This window comes from Macadamia integrifolia, chromosome 3 (genome assembly GCF_013358625.1).
Source record: "Macadamia integrifolia cultivar HAES 741 chromosome 3, SCU_Mint_v3, whole genome shotgun sequence".
NCBI classification, from domain to species: domain Eukaryota; kingdom Viridiplantae; phylum Streptophyta; class Magnoliopsida; order Proteales; family Proteaceae; genus Macadamia; species Macadamia integrifolia.
Window position 1 is genome coordinate 25,190,936 of NC_056559.1, and position 15,609 is coordinate 25,206,544.

Sequence of the window (15,609 nt, forward strand, 5' to 3'; positions counted from 1 at the left end):
TTTTCCTCTGAACCCAAAAAAAAAAAAAAATCTACAGGAACTTAGGCAACAAATTAAAAGGGAAAAAAAAAAAACTAAGAAAGGGTTAGAACGATACTGTACAAATCCTTGGGCCGGACCAGGGAAATGAAAAAAACTGTACATGAAAGTGATACATTTCATCGGACGCTAGAAGACATGGTAAGGTTATTAATTCCAACGTTTGCAACTGTGATCGTCTCATCTTTGCAACTCATGTAATTGGGATCACACCTTCCACATACAAACTTTGAGGGTACTGCAAGTACGTCATCAATGCCAGCACATCTTGTATGCTGCCATACGCCACAAGTATCACAGGCCAACATTCTTTCACCATCGTCATCTTTGGCACCACAAGTACAATCAACCGTCCAGCTCTCAACGCCCCTCTCCATACGGAACTGATGAAGACCATGTTTACCGAGGCATCTCCCTCGGACAGTAACAGATCCACTCAACCCAACCAAGAACTTGACATGGGTTGAATCATCAACGCCACCATAGTCACACAACTCCTCCGCTTGGAATCTCCTGAACAAAACGTAAACTTCTTGGAAAGCTTTTGCGGTTTCACACTTGAGATCAGCAACAGTTGCGTTATGGGGTAATACAATGAGTGCAGGGGGTGGGGCCGTGTAATCTTTAGGGTGATCAAGTAGCTCCACTAGGCAAGATAGGCGAATTGCAAATGGATTTAAAATAGCAGTCTTATCACACTTGGCATAGTCCTTGACAAATTGCTTGCAGTCAAGTAGCTTTTCTGCTGAATTGAGTGCAAGGTCACGTACTGTTTGGGGTCCATAGTTGGCCATTGTATGTGGATGGAGAATGGAATCAAATAAAAATTTTAGGTCACGGAGAAGAAGCTCTTCAGATGGGCAGTTTAAGCTCCCCGAGGTTGAATCCCCAGGAATACTTGTTGAGACATTTCCAGGTTCTAGCCTGCATGACAGAAAAAATAACGTAAACAAAAACAGTACCCATATATCAAACATACCCGGACCATTAAAACCTAAACAAGCACCACGTAATGGCTTACCTATATTCAATAGCATCTGTATCAGGGTTGCACCGGGAACATACGGCCATGCCATCTTGTGTTAATTTCCCTCCTAGATCCTTGAGACAGTAATCAAGGAGTTCCGGGCGTCCTACTTTACTCACAGCACCCCTGAGAGCATGCCATGTCACCCAGCGAGAACTACCACCTGCTCCAACTGCTCGGAGCACCTTAATCATGGCTTGTTCAACACGGTCAATATCGGCAGCTGTCCATATACATAACGCCGTTGAATTAGAGGATCCATTCTTCTTGCAGGTTGTGCCATAAGCTCTCTGCTTGTGAGCATCATGAATCAGCTTCATAAAAAATTGGAAGAGATCTCGCGTTGTTACAAGCTCATTTTCTGACATGGTCTGGTAGAATGAAATTAGATCCTGAAGGCGTGTGCGAGGCTTCCTTGCTTGGGAGAGAAACTGGTTGAGGGGCATATTTGATAAAGTATCAACTGCTTTCCGGTAGGCATCCACAGTTAGGGCAAAGCTTCCAGCTCCAAACTCAAAGCCCCAATCGCCATACCATGGGCGGCCATTCGTTATGGCATGAAGAAGCCGGTACTCCAGCGCATATTTCTTTGACACATCCATCACACTCACTTTCCTAATTTAAGGGAAAGTAGCAGCAAATCAAAACATGTAATCAGTACAAAAAAAAAACCGATAATCTTACTAGCTGAAACATTTATCCAAACTCAGGAAAATATCGTGAGATGCCACCAGAAACAGCCAATGAAGTACATTTTTCTTTCCCCTTAAAGAACATGAAAACCAACAAGCAAGACATATGTCCGAGTGATGAGAAGATCCAACCCTTCACATCAATATCTGCCATTAGCAGCAGCAACCAGACCCAGCTCATATTGTGTATTTTGACTGCGACCCCAATCACAGTTCTCCAGTCAAACCACAACACCAAAGGGTCACACTTACAATGCATGACCATGCCTTCTTTTATTTTATTGTTGATGGAATGCCTTATTTTATTTTCCACCTCTAGATCTGAATATGCCTGAGTACAATAGTTCTTCAAAGAGGGGGGTTGGGGGGGGTGTAGTCTTGAATTAGGAATGTTCAGTTTTTAAGTTAATGATAATTTTTAAGTTGACACTGAAATAAGAATTGATTGTTCTACACCTTGTGGCTGTCTTCTCTCCTTTAATATATTTTTTTTTAAAAAATAAAAATAAAAATTGATTGTTCTACAAGTTTCCTGAGAGAATCCTAAAGTTCATCTTCTGCTGCATTACAACCCAAAAAGCAGAAATGTAGAACTATGCCAACTGTTTTACCAACAGAACTACGAAGTGAAAAATCATGAATGATGATGGATCACACTACTCATAAATTTTGCTTCAAGTACTTGTGATTCAACAAACAAAGAAAAAACCAGTAAGTGGATCAAAGCAAATAAGAATCCCCACCTGACTCCAAGTTTACAACACAGCCGATCCCAGAAGTTCATAATGTCACATCCTGAGAGAAATCTTGAGCCACCTTCTCTACCATTTACTCTAAGAAGGTGGCCGTAACCATTGGAATGAACAACACCATGTAAAAGATGAGTGGTGTCCTCCAACTGAAGATAGATCCAGTCTTCCAGATCTTCTGCAGTCATCACATAGTTGCACGACTTGCACCTGCAAATGTATGAAATCAAATAATGAAAAATACAAATAGAGAATTATATAAAGGAGATAAGATAACAAGCATGCCACTGTTCCATCAATGTTGGATTAAATCCAAAAGTATAACTAGGTTCTTCAAAATTTCTTTGCATAAGATAAATTTTGATATAGCAAAGAAATACTTCTTGCCATGTTCACCAAAATTAGGGTACTCTCCCAAATTTTTCCACCCATGTTCTTACGATGCCCAGCATTTCAAGAAAAAAAAATGCATACTAATCTATTGGCACCTTCAATAAATAGTAAAGATAGAAGATATGGAACCGAATGTTACTTGTAAAGTGAAAGCCGAATGTAATAGCCATGAGCACTCGATTGAAAAGCATATCTATATTAGAAATGTATACTTTTGATATATATGCAGGATGGTTTTTTTGTGATTCTGTCTTCCTTATCACCGTTAACACCCTAAAGCAATTCTCTGAATGTTTGCAACAACGGACATGATTTGACTCATGAAGCTCTAGTCCACATATAGGCTGCTCTAGTTCTAAGTTTCTAACCATAAACAAATACACCTCGAGCTCACAATTGCAGACAACAACAATTCAAATTATGCAGCAATTCTGCCACTGTAACAACAAAATCAAGACTAGTGACAATAGAAACATCAAACACATCAATATCGAAAATTAGTACACTTAACTGAACACAACATACCTAAAAATTAGTAACAGTATAGACTCTCTAGTCTCTATGGAACACCTTTAACTCTTAAGACTCGAGGGATTTACAAAACCCATGTGATAGTTATAGAATATATCAAGTTCTGAGTGAAAAGTCACCAGACCAAATGACACCAGATCTAATGACAACTGGCAAAACAAAAATATTAACAAAAATATTCTAACTTAAGGAATCAAGAAAACCATCTGCTTCGTCAAACAGCAGCAGTGTACAGGCAACCAATATAGAAATGATTCAATGCAGAACTATTTCCAAAATTGAAATAGAGAGTTCAACCCAACATCGAAAATAGCAGCAATCACACAATTGGGAACAGAAGATTTCTCACCTTAGATCTGACAAATGAACCAAGTCCCCACAGCTGGTACAGGGCTTGTGATATCCATCAATGGAATTATTGTCTGCTCGGATTATGAAGTGGTAACGCTTCCCACATACAGGATGACCACTCCATCCTAACAACAAACCAAAAAATCACAGAAAAAAAGTATAAGGAGAAGAAAATCATCTCATCTGCAACCTTCAGGCAATACCAAATTATACATAACAAAAAAAAAACCCAAAAAGTCCAATTCCCATTGCAAGACGATCAACCCATGTTCAGAATCAGAACTGCAACCAAAGCACACAACAAAGTAGGCCCCAAAACGCTTCAATCCCAGGGATTGGGGATTGAATTCCGGCCTCGGGTTTTCCGATTCGGGTTTTTAAATTAAAAAATTACTTTAGAAAAAATTTTCTTTATTTTTCTCGAACAAATAAAAAAAATCCTATGAGATGACCTGGCGGCTAGGAGAAAAATAAAACCAAAAAGAGGAGTTGTTGACTCAATGGGTGGATATGATATTGACATATGACCCAGTACACGCAAGGGCCACGTCAAGATCACAATCAAGGATCACCAAAGCCACTCAGAACCACAAGATTTAAAAATAATTTTCCCTCACGCCACCCAACCGTACACGTGTCCCCACTCATCAATATAATATCTTCACCATCAAGTCCTGAATACGACCATTCAGTTAGGTGTAAGAAGAAATCCACTCTGGGCCCCATTACGCTCCGTTCGACACGTGTCGATGCGTAGGCCTTTCAATCACGCTTCTGTGGTTGTCATTATCAACGGCGTGGACAAGGTGGGGCCAACTAACCCCCAGAACCCGGTCGGCATCAGTGACTTCATAAGTCAAGAGATACTAGAGAAAGAAGGCATCTTTCTCACCTAATTATCGCGAGAAATTCAAAAATCGCAGCAACTTCAATGAAAATGACAGCTGGTATTGCCACTTCTGGCACGTCTCTTGCAATTATTAATTAATTAATGACAAATGCGGTTGGTTCCATGGGAGGTCTGTATTGCGAGATAAACATGCAGCATATCGCCACGTCAGCACGATATAAAGGTATTCCCGCCTAGAATATGGGTAAAATTCCAGTACCGGAATCCGGCGAAAAGTCTAGAAATCCGACGTATCATAGTTTAGAGAGTAAATGTTAGACAAATGATACTCACCGACAACACGGCATTGATCGCAGTAGACGGACCTAGATCTGGTGACGTCCTCTTCGACGACGTCGAGAGCGACGACGGCAGGGGATGAGTTAGGTCCGTCTACCAAATCACCGATCCGGAACACGATCTGCCATGTGAGGAGGTGCGGGAACAAAGAAGAAGGTGGCGGTAGCTGCGCGTGCTTCGAGAGAAACGACCGTATGTTCAACCTGAACGGCTCGTCGGGGTAACCGACTCCAGCAGAGAGCTCGTCTCCAGAGGAAGCAGGAAAGGCAAGGAAGTCGTAGAGATCTGCCGTAACTCGTCTCTTCATCCGCTTCAAAGGCCTGCCGTTCACAACCATGATGATGATGATCGATACGACTACGTCGACGACGAAGAAGAAGAATCTGAGATGAGTTGATGACAGATCACGGCTTGTGCGCGTCAGATCTGGTTATTAGTACACCGATCTTGGCCGGGATCTCAGATGATAAAGATAGTTCGATCTTTGTGGTCGATCTTTAACAATAAAAATTGATCTTTGAAGTCTTTGGGTTTCTTTAAAATCACGGGGAAAAAAACGAGGAAAGTGAGAAGAAGACGGAGGAAAAAAGATTGGTTTCGAAGGTTAGGGTTTGGTTTTCAATCTTGGAATAGGAGAGAGAGAGAAAGAGAGAGAGAGAGAGATGGGGACCATGTGGCATTGCGCCTTTGCCTAGTTAGGGTTTCTCACTCTCTCTTTTTCTTTTCTTTTTTCTTGGGGTTTATTTTTTGCGTTCCCTTCTCGAGAAAGCCTTCTTGTTTCTCTCTCTAAAAGTAGTCATTAATACTTTTTTATTTCCGGTTTCTCTCTCTAATTAGTCGTTAATTCATTTTTATTTCTTTCTACCAAAAAAAATATTTTTATTTTCCATTGCCTTTTTAAATTTCTGTTTTTTTGATAATTTTTTTTTATTTCTATAATGGTCATTATCTTAAGGACACTTATCTTAATACGCCTTTAACGCTTTCTAAAAGTAAAATACTTTTTTTTTTGGTAGAATAAAAAAAAGTAAAAAGTAAAATACTCAATGCTGAGAAATCCTGTATACGTAGATTTACTAATATAGCCTTGATTTTTAAGTTAAGTACTTCATCGTTGTTACTCTCAACGTATGTTTATCCTGTTGGGGTTGCCTATTTAAGTCTTTTTACTAATAAAGTAAAAATGATTACCGGTTTTTCACGGCTGCAATGACGAGATTACCCTTGAGATTTGGGACGTTGAATTGTCAAGAAGCGGATAAAGAGGAGGGTCAGGAGAATAATTTCGGCCAGTTGTTCGCACAGTCTATGTTAAAATACTACTTTACCCCTGGATCTTAGACGGAATTACAAGGCCGTAGCCCCCGACTTTGCCGTTGCTTTTGAACGAGATTTGGAAAATTTTAGTGGGATATGGTCCATACGGAAAGGCGGTTAGTGTGAGGTTTTAATTTTTTTTAAAAAAAGGCCAAATTTTAAATTTTTGGACGGGGAGAGTCAAACTTCGGTTTTGAACGTTAGCGGGAGTCTCTCTAGGAAATCAGTTCCCGGGACGACCGTTTCTGCAATCTTCTCTGTCGGTTTTGCCACGTGTTATTTTAGTTCTATTGCCAAATCTACATTTGATAATATTTGGTTCTTTTGTTTTGAGGCTTAAAAAGCAGCGATGAAGAGAAAAGATATATTCTGATTGAAAGATTTAAAAGAGTTAGGAGTAAGTTTAAAATAATTATAGGAGAAGTAGTGAGGAAAGACATATATAATTTAAGTCTTATTTTAACATCAAATAGATATAATTGAAAGGTAGGTATTCAAGTAATCAATTCTATTCAGGTGAGAAAAATTCTAGGAAAGTGGCAAGGGGGATGAGAGAGAACAATTCTAGGGTTGTGAAGGAAGAAAGAAAGGGAGAAACGAGGGTTAGGGCTGTTCTGGTGAATACTTGCCTTTGAAATTGAAGGTGGAAAAGATCGGAGCACTAACGGAGTTGGAGATGATGGGGCGGTTGACATGAGTTTGTAAAAACATGTTTTTATCCCAATCTACCAAATGTGTTTCTATCCTGCAGAAGTGTTCCCTTAGAATCAAAAAACAATTTTGACTTAGAAATACTCTCACAAAACAAAAATATTGTCATATAGGCCCTAAAGCCCCAATTGTTTATCTCGAAGTGAGGGTGGAAAAGTTTGGAGGTCGTCCCACAAGTATTGGAGGTAAAAATTAAGGGAAAGAAGAGTTGATTTTTTTCCACCCACCTATGTTTGGTTGAACAAGAGAGAGAGAGAGAGAGAAGTGGTCCATTTGTCTTAGGTTATTTCCCACCCTAGCTATCCAAACAATCAAGTTTCTCATATTGTTGGAAAGCTATTAATTTTTCCTCATTCTTCATTCTCATCGCACTACAATCCTGACAGACAAACAAGGCATAAAGGTGTGGGGTTGGTGCGTTGGACCCGGTTCATCCATGACAGAAGTAAAACCCCATTGACCAACAATAATTGATTTGAAGCTTTCAATATTTGTAATAATGGGAAATCTCTATGTCACCACTTTCAGTTACATTAAAAATTTGTCACCAGCTACCACACGTGATGAACTTGCATCTATCTCATAAGTTAATCTTCAACCTGAAACAAGCATGGAAATTGCTTACAAGTGTGTTGCAATTAGAACGAAGTACTTAGAGGAACTTCTATTCATTTGTTTGGCGTTGAAGCTTCCATGATAAGGTGGGCTTGGAATCCTCTATAGCTAGTGCCTACACATCTTCCTAACGTAGGGGCTCTAGATTTTGGTAACGTGGAAACCCCAAAATTAGATTAGGCCTCATGAAATAATCAGTTTCTTGAAAATTCTAAGAAATAGGGAGTACCATGGTGTAATGCAATAGGGGGATGTGCAAGATAGCTGACCCTGGTGTCCTCCTAGCATTGCTTTTGTTTAATATCTCTTGATTTTAAATAAATACAATGATTCCAATCCAAGTATGGAAAGTTGGGGATGAGCTTCTAGCTCAATGGTAAGCAGTTACGTAGTTGGGCTCTAGTGTAAATCCAGGGGAGATTGAAGGTTTGACCTACAAACACCCATATTTCTTAATATAATACTAAATAGGTTTGGAGTTTATGGTAAGTGTGGCCCAGTAACCCCTTTGCTCGTCCCTTGTAGGTCCTTTTCTAGCCTTAGTGTGGGTCTTGCACAAAATATATACATGCACATATATATTTATATATATATGGATAGATGGAAAGGCATCGTCACATGAGTGAATTGGCTTGCTTTCTTACCTCTAAAAAAATTCAAGGTTGACTTACTATAGTTGCATGCCATTGTGTGTGGTGCATGCAGTCATCCAAACGAGAAGATTTATTAAACACCTAGCTAACTCCAAAAGTCCAAATAAAAAGATGAGAATTGCTTTTATACATAGTCGTGTATGAAACATGATCAACACTTAAGCCCATTGGATAGGCACACAAGAATTGAAGAATATTCCTATCCAACAACTGAAGTGTTTTTACCATGATCACATATGCACGGAGGTTTGGCACAATCAATCCAGTTGGTGGATAGATAGAGCAGCCCTTTACTTGTTAATAAGGAAAAGACTGCTCCCTGGTCGTGCGGCCTTGCACCTAGACACAGAGGTAGCGTAATGACTCCCCCACCCTTGTGAAATACAAAAACACACCTTGGTGCAAGGATTGTGTGGCCAAGTAACGTTCTTTTCCCCTTGTCAATATGTCAAATTTTATAATCCATTCATCTCTATAACTCCACCATTTATCGATATTTAACTGTTAAATAAAAAAAGTTTTATGTGAAAATGCTCATTGATAGAAACTTTTGCTAGGGAGGTATGATTACCACAGAAATAGAGCGAAGATGGTGGCATAAAAGCAAATCTCTAATGTCTAAAATGTTGCACTAGTAGACACCCATTGATCAAAATTTGGTTCTCTAGGCATGTTTATTTGTTTGCACCCTAGCTGCTTGTCGAAGCAAAGCCCTGGGCTTGCTGTTATGTTCAAGTCCCTCCACCACACTATGCTATGCAGGCAGGCCCCTGCCCCCATTCCCCTCCTCCTAGTTGCTAATGGAACATCGATATAAAGATGTTAATCAGTTTGGTTATGGTGTAGATGGTTCGGTTCCATTCAGTGTAAATTTTAGGTAAAATCATAACCAAATTATTGAATAAACTGTTTCATATATTAAAATCAAATTCATTTATAAACGTTTTTCTTATGTTTTTTAATTTTTTATCCAAACAACTTTACATTTTAAAAATTTAAGTGGAGCAAACTCCATCACATGCAGTCCTTCGATTCCAAGAGAAGGCAATGCATTGGAAGGTCATGCAACGTCTTGCCACTAATGGGTTTATGATATCATATTTCACTACAAAATGATGGACAAATAGACCTCCACTCATCAAAACTTTTGGCTTTCGGCAATGTTTCAAATCTTGGTGTCGGAATGATTGTATTGGCTGATCCATCTTGAAATCGGACTTAATTGGTATCAATATTTGGCCAATATCATTTCTACGTAGCAGTTCATAATAAGGGTAAAACTTTCTAAAAATCGATTTATTATAGCAAAGAATTGAAGACAAAATCATCCTCTATATATACAAATCGATATGGGCAATCCATATTAGTATCTGTCGATCCTGACACTAATATTTAAAACCATCTCCCCCTTTGGATAGAAGAAAAAAGAAGGCTGCCGCACTGCATGTCTTTTGCCTCCAGGTGTAAGAAGGGCGGTATGATCATCACATCTCTACTGAAATGAAAAATCTCATCCATATTAGATACGATGTCCAACGAACTCTCATAGGCCTCACATTGCCAGAGGCCATGCAGCTTAGAAAAAAATTAGAAGATACATGCCTCATGAAAGTTACTACAAACTGAATCATTTTGTCTCTCCATCTGGTGTTGATCAAACCTTTCTCTAATTATTCAAAAAATAGAGTCAAAATGACTACCAAGTTTACCAACCAAATAATCATTGTCCCCAATAGAATACCAATCCATATTGAAGGGAAAAAGCAAGCAACATAATCAGACAAACCAACATCACATCTATAGATCGAACAAAGGATAGGAAAATCAAAGAAAGGACCTGATATGAAAGTGTAATCATGAACTATGTCCATCTTCCAACTCTCACATTACAGTAAGTAATTCAACATCCCTATTGATTTGAGCATATAGTGTCCACTCTCCTCATCAAATGTGTGAGCTTCTTCTACTGATTTCCTGCCTTTTCCTTTCCCCTTAGATTCAGTTAAAATTGAGGTCACTACAAAACTTCACCATTTTTTTTCCATTTGGCAACCAAGTGAACATAGCTAGGTCATGTAAGAAAGACCACACACCCATCTTAATGGTTAACAAGTATTTACATGATTAAAGATATAGTTAAAAATTTTATTTAAAAAAAAAAATTCATGTCATAGTAATGAAATTTATTGAGATTTTTTATATTATTATACATAATGATGATAAATATTTAGGCAGGAGATCACTTCTTGGTCGCGTGGCTCTTTGCACTAGCATAGGGCCAATGAGACTGTGCGTAAGGGCATCCATATAAATGGGATTTTTAATTTCACAAGGGTGGGGTAGCAATTGTGTGCAACCCTATGTCTGGGTGCAAGGACCATACAACCAGGAAGAAGGAAAAATTCCAGGAAATGCCGATCGGGATAATGGGATGGGTGCGAATGGAAGAAATGTTGAAAAAAAAAACCAACACCCACCCTCTCTGATCTATCTTCTTCCACTCTTCTCCTCAAACAATAAATTGAATTCACTACACTTACATTCACCTGAACGTAATTTTTTTGATCCTACACCTGGAGATGACCTGTTCAAACATGTATTTTAAAACTTCAAATAGAACTCATCAGTTTTGAAAAGATAAGATTTGTAAACTTAGATCTTTTAGAAGTGTAAATAGAATTAATTATTGAACTAGTAGTTGTCCACCCATGGAGATGGCCTGTTCAAACATGTATTTTAAAATTTCAAATATATGCATCCTTAAAATAGTACAAGAGTCCCCTCTTTAAACAAATACTTGAGAGACAAGTAAACTATTATAACAAATAATATCTTGATGATCTAAGTTAGGTTCCACAATTTATAACTAAAAATTCTTCTTAACCAAACACTCTTGCAGAGTCCATATTGAGAGTTATCTCAAGGCCTTTCTGAGTCATGTGGAACACATGTGGAGTTTCCATCTCCATCTTTCTTTATTTGCCCACCATGTTAGGATCATCTAAATATTGGTATTTGGCTGGATCGGGTTGATTCAGATTGATATTGGTAGAGGTCGATATCAATTCTTTGTCAATCCTAGGTCGCAAATCAATATTAGATCAAAGGGTAAAATTGTAAAAAAAAATTGATGAAAATAAGGATAAACTCATCCGATCTAAATCGATATTGAATCAATATCCCAATATCGATTACTAAATCCATGATTAGGACTTTTTATTTTTTTATGCAACAGATATTTGGGATATGCTGAGAGGCTTCTCAACATGTAGCCATGTGAATGAGTTATTTTCCATTCTGATATATATTTTTTCCAACTACTGAAAATTTGAAGGAGTCTTTATGTGTATATTGAAAATCCAATAGCAAGTACCCACGTTCATTATAAAAATACTATTCATATTGATACGAGACTAGATTCAACCCTTATGTGTTTATAAAATTTTGGAAACTGATATGTTTATGAAAAGACCATGATGGCCGGATCTATATCCTGGATTGGGTCTACATAGATCTGATCTGGAATCTATAACCAACCCACTTCAAGCCCTTTATTTTTTTATTTTTTATTTTTTATTTTTATTGATATGAGTATAATAGATTCATAATTATGATCAGAGACTCAGTCAGGTCGATGGATTTGGGCTACAAGTTGATACAAAGGTCCAATGGAGAAAGCTTTTCTTCACCCATGGATATTGGTAAACCCACCATCCTAGGGTTCACAAATCCCTATAGGATTTTAAGATTTTCTTCAAAATACGCTCTCGATACCCCTTGCACTCATCTGAAGGATTGCGGTGAATGGATTCTATTCACAGTGACCCGAGGAAGACTCAATCAGATTTATTACCAAACTTTTATGGGAAAAAGAAGCTTGAAAGTCTCCCAGACATAGAGGGGGCAAAATATCTACCTGCCCTTTTTATTTTCTTTTGGTGGAGACTGGAGACTACCCCAGCCCTTGTAAAAGGCAGAAATCCCATTCTTGTTGATGCTTCTGCAAGCTCCCTCAAGTTGGGACAAGAGCCACACTGCCTCTCAAGCAACCCTCTCCCAACTTTTATATATCATCAAAGTGGTTCCATGGTCAAAGCCCTTTGTCAAAAGATCCACGTTCCAAACAGCTCCATCTGTTTCCTCACATGTTCGATTTCTCCTGTACGCCTTTCAAGCCCTCCATAGATTTGGCATATTCACTGGACTACTGAGTATCAGATGGACTAGGCCTGAAAAACCAAAGGCCAAGATGGGCTAGGAATTGCATGTCATGTAAGAATGTGGGCTTTTCTCGGTTTATTGAGTCCAGCCCAACCCAGCCATTTAAAATGAGCACATCACACATGAAATTTATCCATGAGGATCACCAAAAATTTAACCCACTTTTGTGAAAGAACCGGCCTGGCCCGACCCGGCCCATCTTTGCTTGGCTTATTGAGTCCAGCCCAACCCAGCCATTTAAAATGAGCACATCACACATGAAATTCATCCATGAGGATCCCCAAAACTTTAACCCACTTTCGTGAAAGAACCGGCCTGGCCTGGCCCGGTCCGGACCTCATGAACCCAATAGAAATTCTTGGTTTCGACCGGTATCACACCAGGGTACTCACAAGAATAACTTTTAAACAGTAAATACAACATCAGAATCAAAGAATCCTTCTAGTTAGTACTTCTTATTAGGCAGTAGCATAGAGAAAGCAGAAGCTAATTATCCAAGTTGACAAGCACATCAGCATCTACTTTAACATAGAAATGATCATAATTCCAGATGGATCAACGAATTGGTTAAGTGGTGCTTTTGACCTATTACAAATAAATAAAAAAAAAAATCCTTTTCTCCAATTGCTTAAGCTTTACCCCATGCATCCATGTAAAGGAAGGTCATTGGAAATATTCAGTTTATTTATTTTTTTTGGGAGGTGGGAGAGTTGCAGGCATGGTTTCAAGTATCGATATTGGATCGGCCGTATCATATTGATATCATATTTGCTGAGACCAAAATCAATACCTTTAATGATCCAGATTGATTATCAGAATCGATTTTGGGCTAAAATAGTAAAAAAAAAAAAAAGTACTTTTTTTTGGGTGAAAACTAATGGTAAGATTGACTAATACACACAAATCTAGATCGATATCGGTTCAATATCTATCTATCGATATCAATACTGATAACTAAATCCATGATTGCAGGTGATCGATCATCAAATCCAAGGCAAAGATTAGAAAGAGGATCCAATCTTGTGTTCTAGAGCCAAGCCAAGATCCAAATAATTGCTAAGAAGCATGACAATAATTTTTTTTTTTTTTAGCCGAAAGAATTCTATCATGTTGGCACAGGAAACACCAGCGTGCGGGACCAATGAGAAGGCACGCATCAGCATCTTCAGTGCCTTGGCGTGTAGAGGCAGTGTCATCTTTTCATGTGCCCTATCTCTGGGCCTTTTCTGCACCAACAAGACAGGGTTCTATTTCCCCTTTTTTTGGGGGGAAAAATGTTTCCTACCCGTGGTTGTAAGAGAAGACCTCTGACTTGACTCAAAAAATTGGATCATTTGGAAAGATGATGTATCAATTTTGATATGAAATCCAGTTATGTACTACTCTTATTTATGCCCATGCCCTCTTTGTAGTTCTCAAAATTTTTAGTGGTTCATTGTGCCAAGTGGCCAACTTTGTTTTGACTGATGAAATTTGGTATTACCGATCTTTAAATTTTCATCCATATCCAAACTATGGTAAAGTAGATATATTGCTTTACCTCGAAAAGAAAGGTAATTATAGCGCCTCTCTATATAGTTTCCCTAAACCACTATACCAAAAACCCACTCTCCTTTTATACACAAATGCATGGGTATGCCAAAAAAAATCCATAAAGACCTTCATTAATATTACGTGTATTCACTGGGAGGAATCTTGCTGGCTCATGATCTCTCTACCAACATGTCTCCTAGCTCACCCTTCCTTATTGGGTCATCTCACCAACCCACCTACCATAGAGTCATTACCATATGTAATCTCTTTCCTTATTTAGCTCACCCTTCCTCATTGTTTCATCTAGATAACCCACCTACTATAGAGTCAGTACCATATGTAATCTCATTCCTTATTTATCCCTTCATCAGTGGGATCTTTATCTTGTAATCTTGTGTATACAAACACACATATGATATTAATAAAAATATAACATTCAATCCAATCTCTTGTATTGTTTTACATGGTATTAGAGCAATTACTTGTAATCCCAAATCTTTCATTCTCCATGTCTCAAAAAAACGCCATAGCCAACAACACTCCCATAATTGACACCACACCAACATCGCTCCCATCACCTCAACTGTTGCTGGTATGGCCGACCCCTCCCCATATGCTTTTCATCACTATGACAATCCTGGCACTATCCTTGTCTCGACCCCTTTAACTAGGGAAAATTGTCCTACCTGGAGACATGCTATATACATGGCTCTCTATGCCAAGAACAAGATGGTGTTTGTCAATGGTTCACTTCCCTAATCAATTGCTCCTCCGTCCGATGTTCAGATTTGGTAGCTCATCCCATGTCAAACAATGCAAGAGATTAGATTGGATGTTATATTTTTATTGATATCATATATTTTTTTTGGACCATGTAATTACTTATTGCCAGATCTGAACCTCAGACGGAGGAGTAGTTGGCTGGGAAGTGAACCGTCGACAAATATCATCTTGTTCTGAGCGTAGAGAGCCATGCACATAGCACGTCGTCAGGTAGGATAGTTATCCCCAGTCAAAGGGGTCGAGACAAGGATGGTGTTGGGATGGTTAGAGTCATAAAGAGCATATGGGGAGGGGTCAACCATACCAACAACGACTGAGATGATGGGAGTGATGTTGGTGGTGGTGTCGACTAGGGGAGTGCTGTCGGCTATGGCGTTTTCTTGAGGTATGGAGACTAAAAGATTTGGGATTACAGGCAATTCCTCTTCACCAAAACTTCAGGGCCCAGTGTAGTTCTCGTCTATGTTGGTGACATCATTATCGCAGGGAATGACAGTTCCACCATTCAGTGCCTTATCAGTTTCTTGCAACATCATTTTCACCTTAAAGACCTAGGTGCGCTCAAATATTTCCTTGGTGTTGAGGTTGCTCGCAATTCTACTAGTATCTTCATCAACCAACACAAGTAAACTCTCGAGTCTTGACATTCTTTCTGAGTCTGGCTTGCTCGCCACCAAGTCGGTCCTATTTCCTATAGAGCAGAACCTCTAGTTGGGTCCTGATACTGGTCCACTTCTTGCTGATCCTTCCGTTTATTGCGTTCCCATTGGTTGTTTGCTCTACTTCACTATCACGCGGCCTAATA

At 38.9% G+C, this 15,609-nt stretch overlaps 1 protein-coding gene across 1 annotated transcript; it reads right to left on the reverse strand.

The window, feature by feature from the left end:
- Window positions 1-30: 30 nt before the first annotated feature.
- LOC122074452 (PHD finger protein At1g33420-like) lies at window positions 31-5,656 on the reverse strand. Its single transcript, XM_042639261.1, has 5 exons — window positions 4,966-5,656; window positions 3,781-3,907; window positions 2,502-2,717; window positions 1,061-1,681; window positions 31-963 (listed from the first exon to the last, which is right to left on the reverse strand). The coding sequence occupies exons 1-5, from the start codon at window positions 5,306-5,308 to the stop codon at window positions 159-161; spliced, it is 2,112 nt and encodes a 703-aa protein (XP_042495195.1). The 5' UTR covers window positions 5,309-5,656; the 3' UTR covers window positions 31-158.
- Between the last annotated feature and the right edge of the window lie 9,953 nt (window positions 5,657-15,609).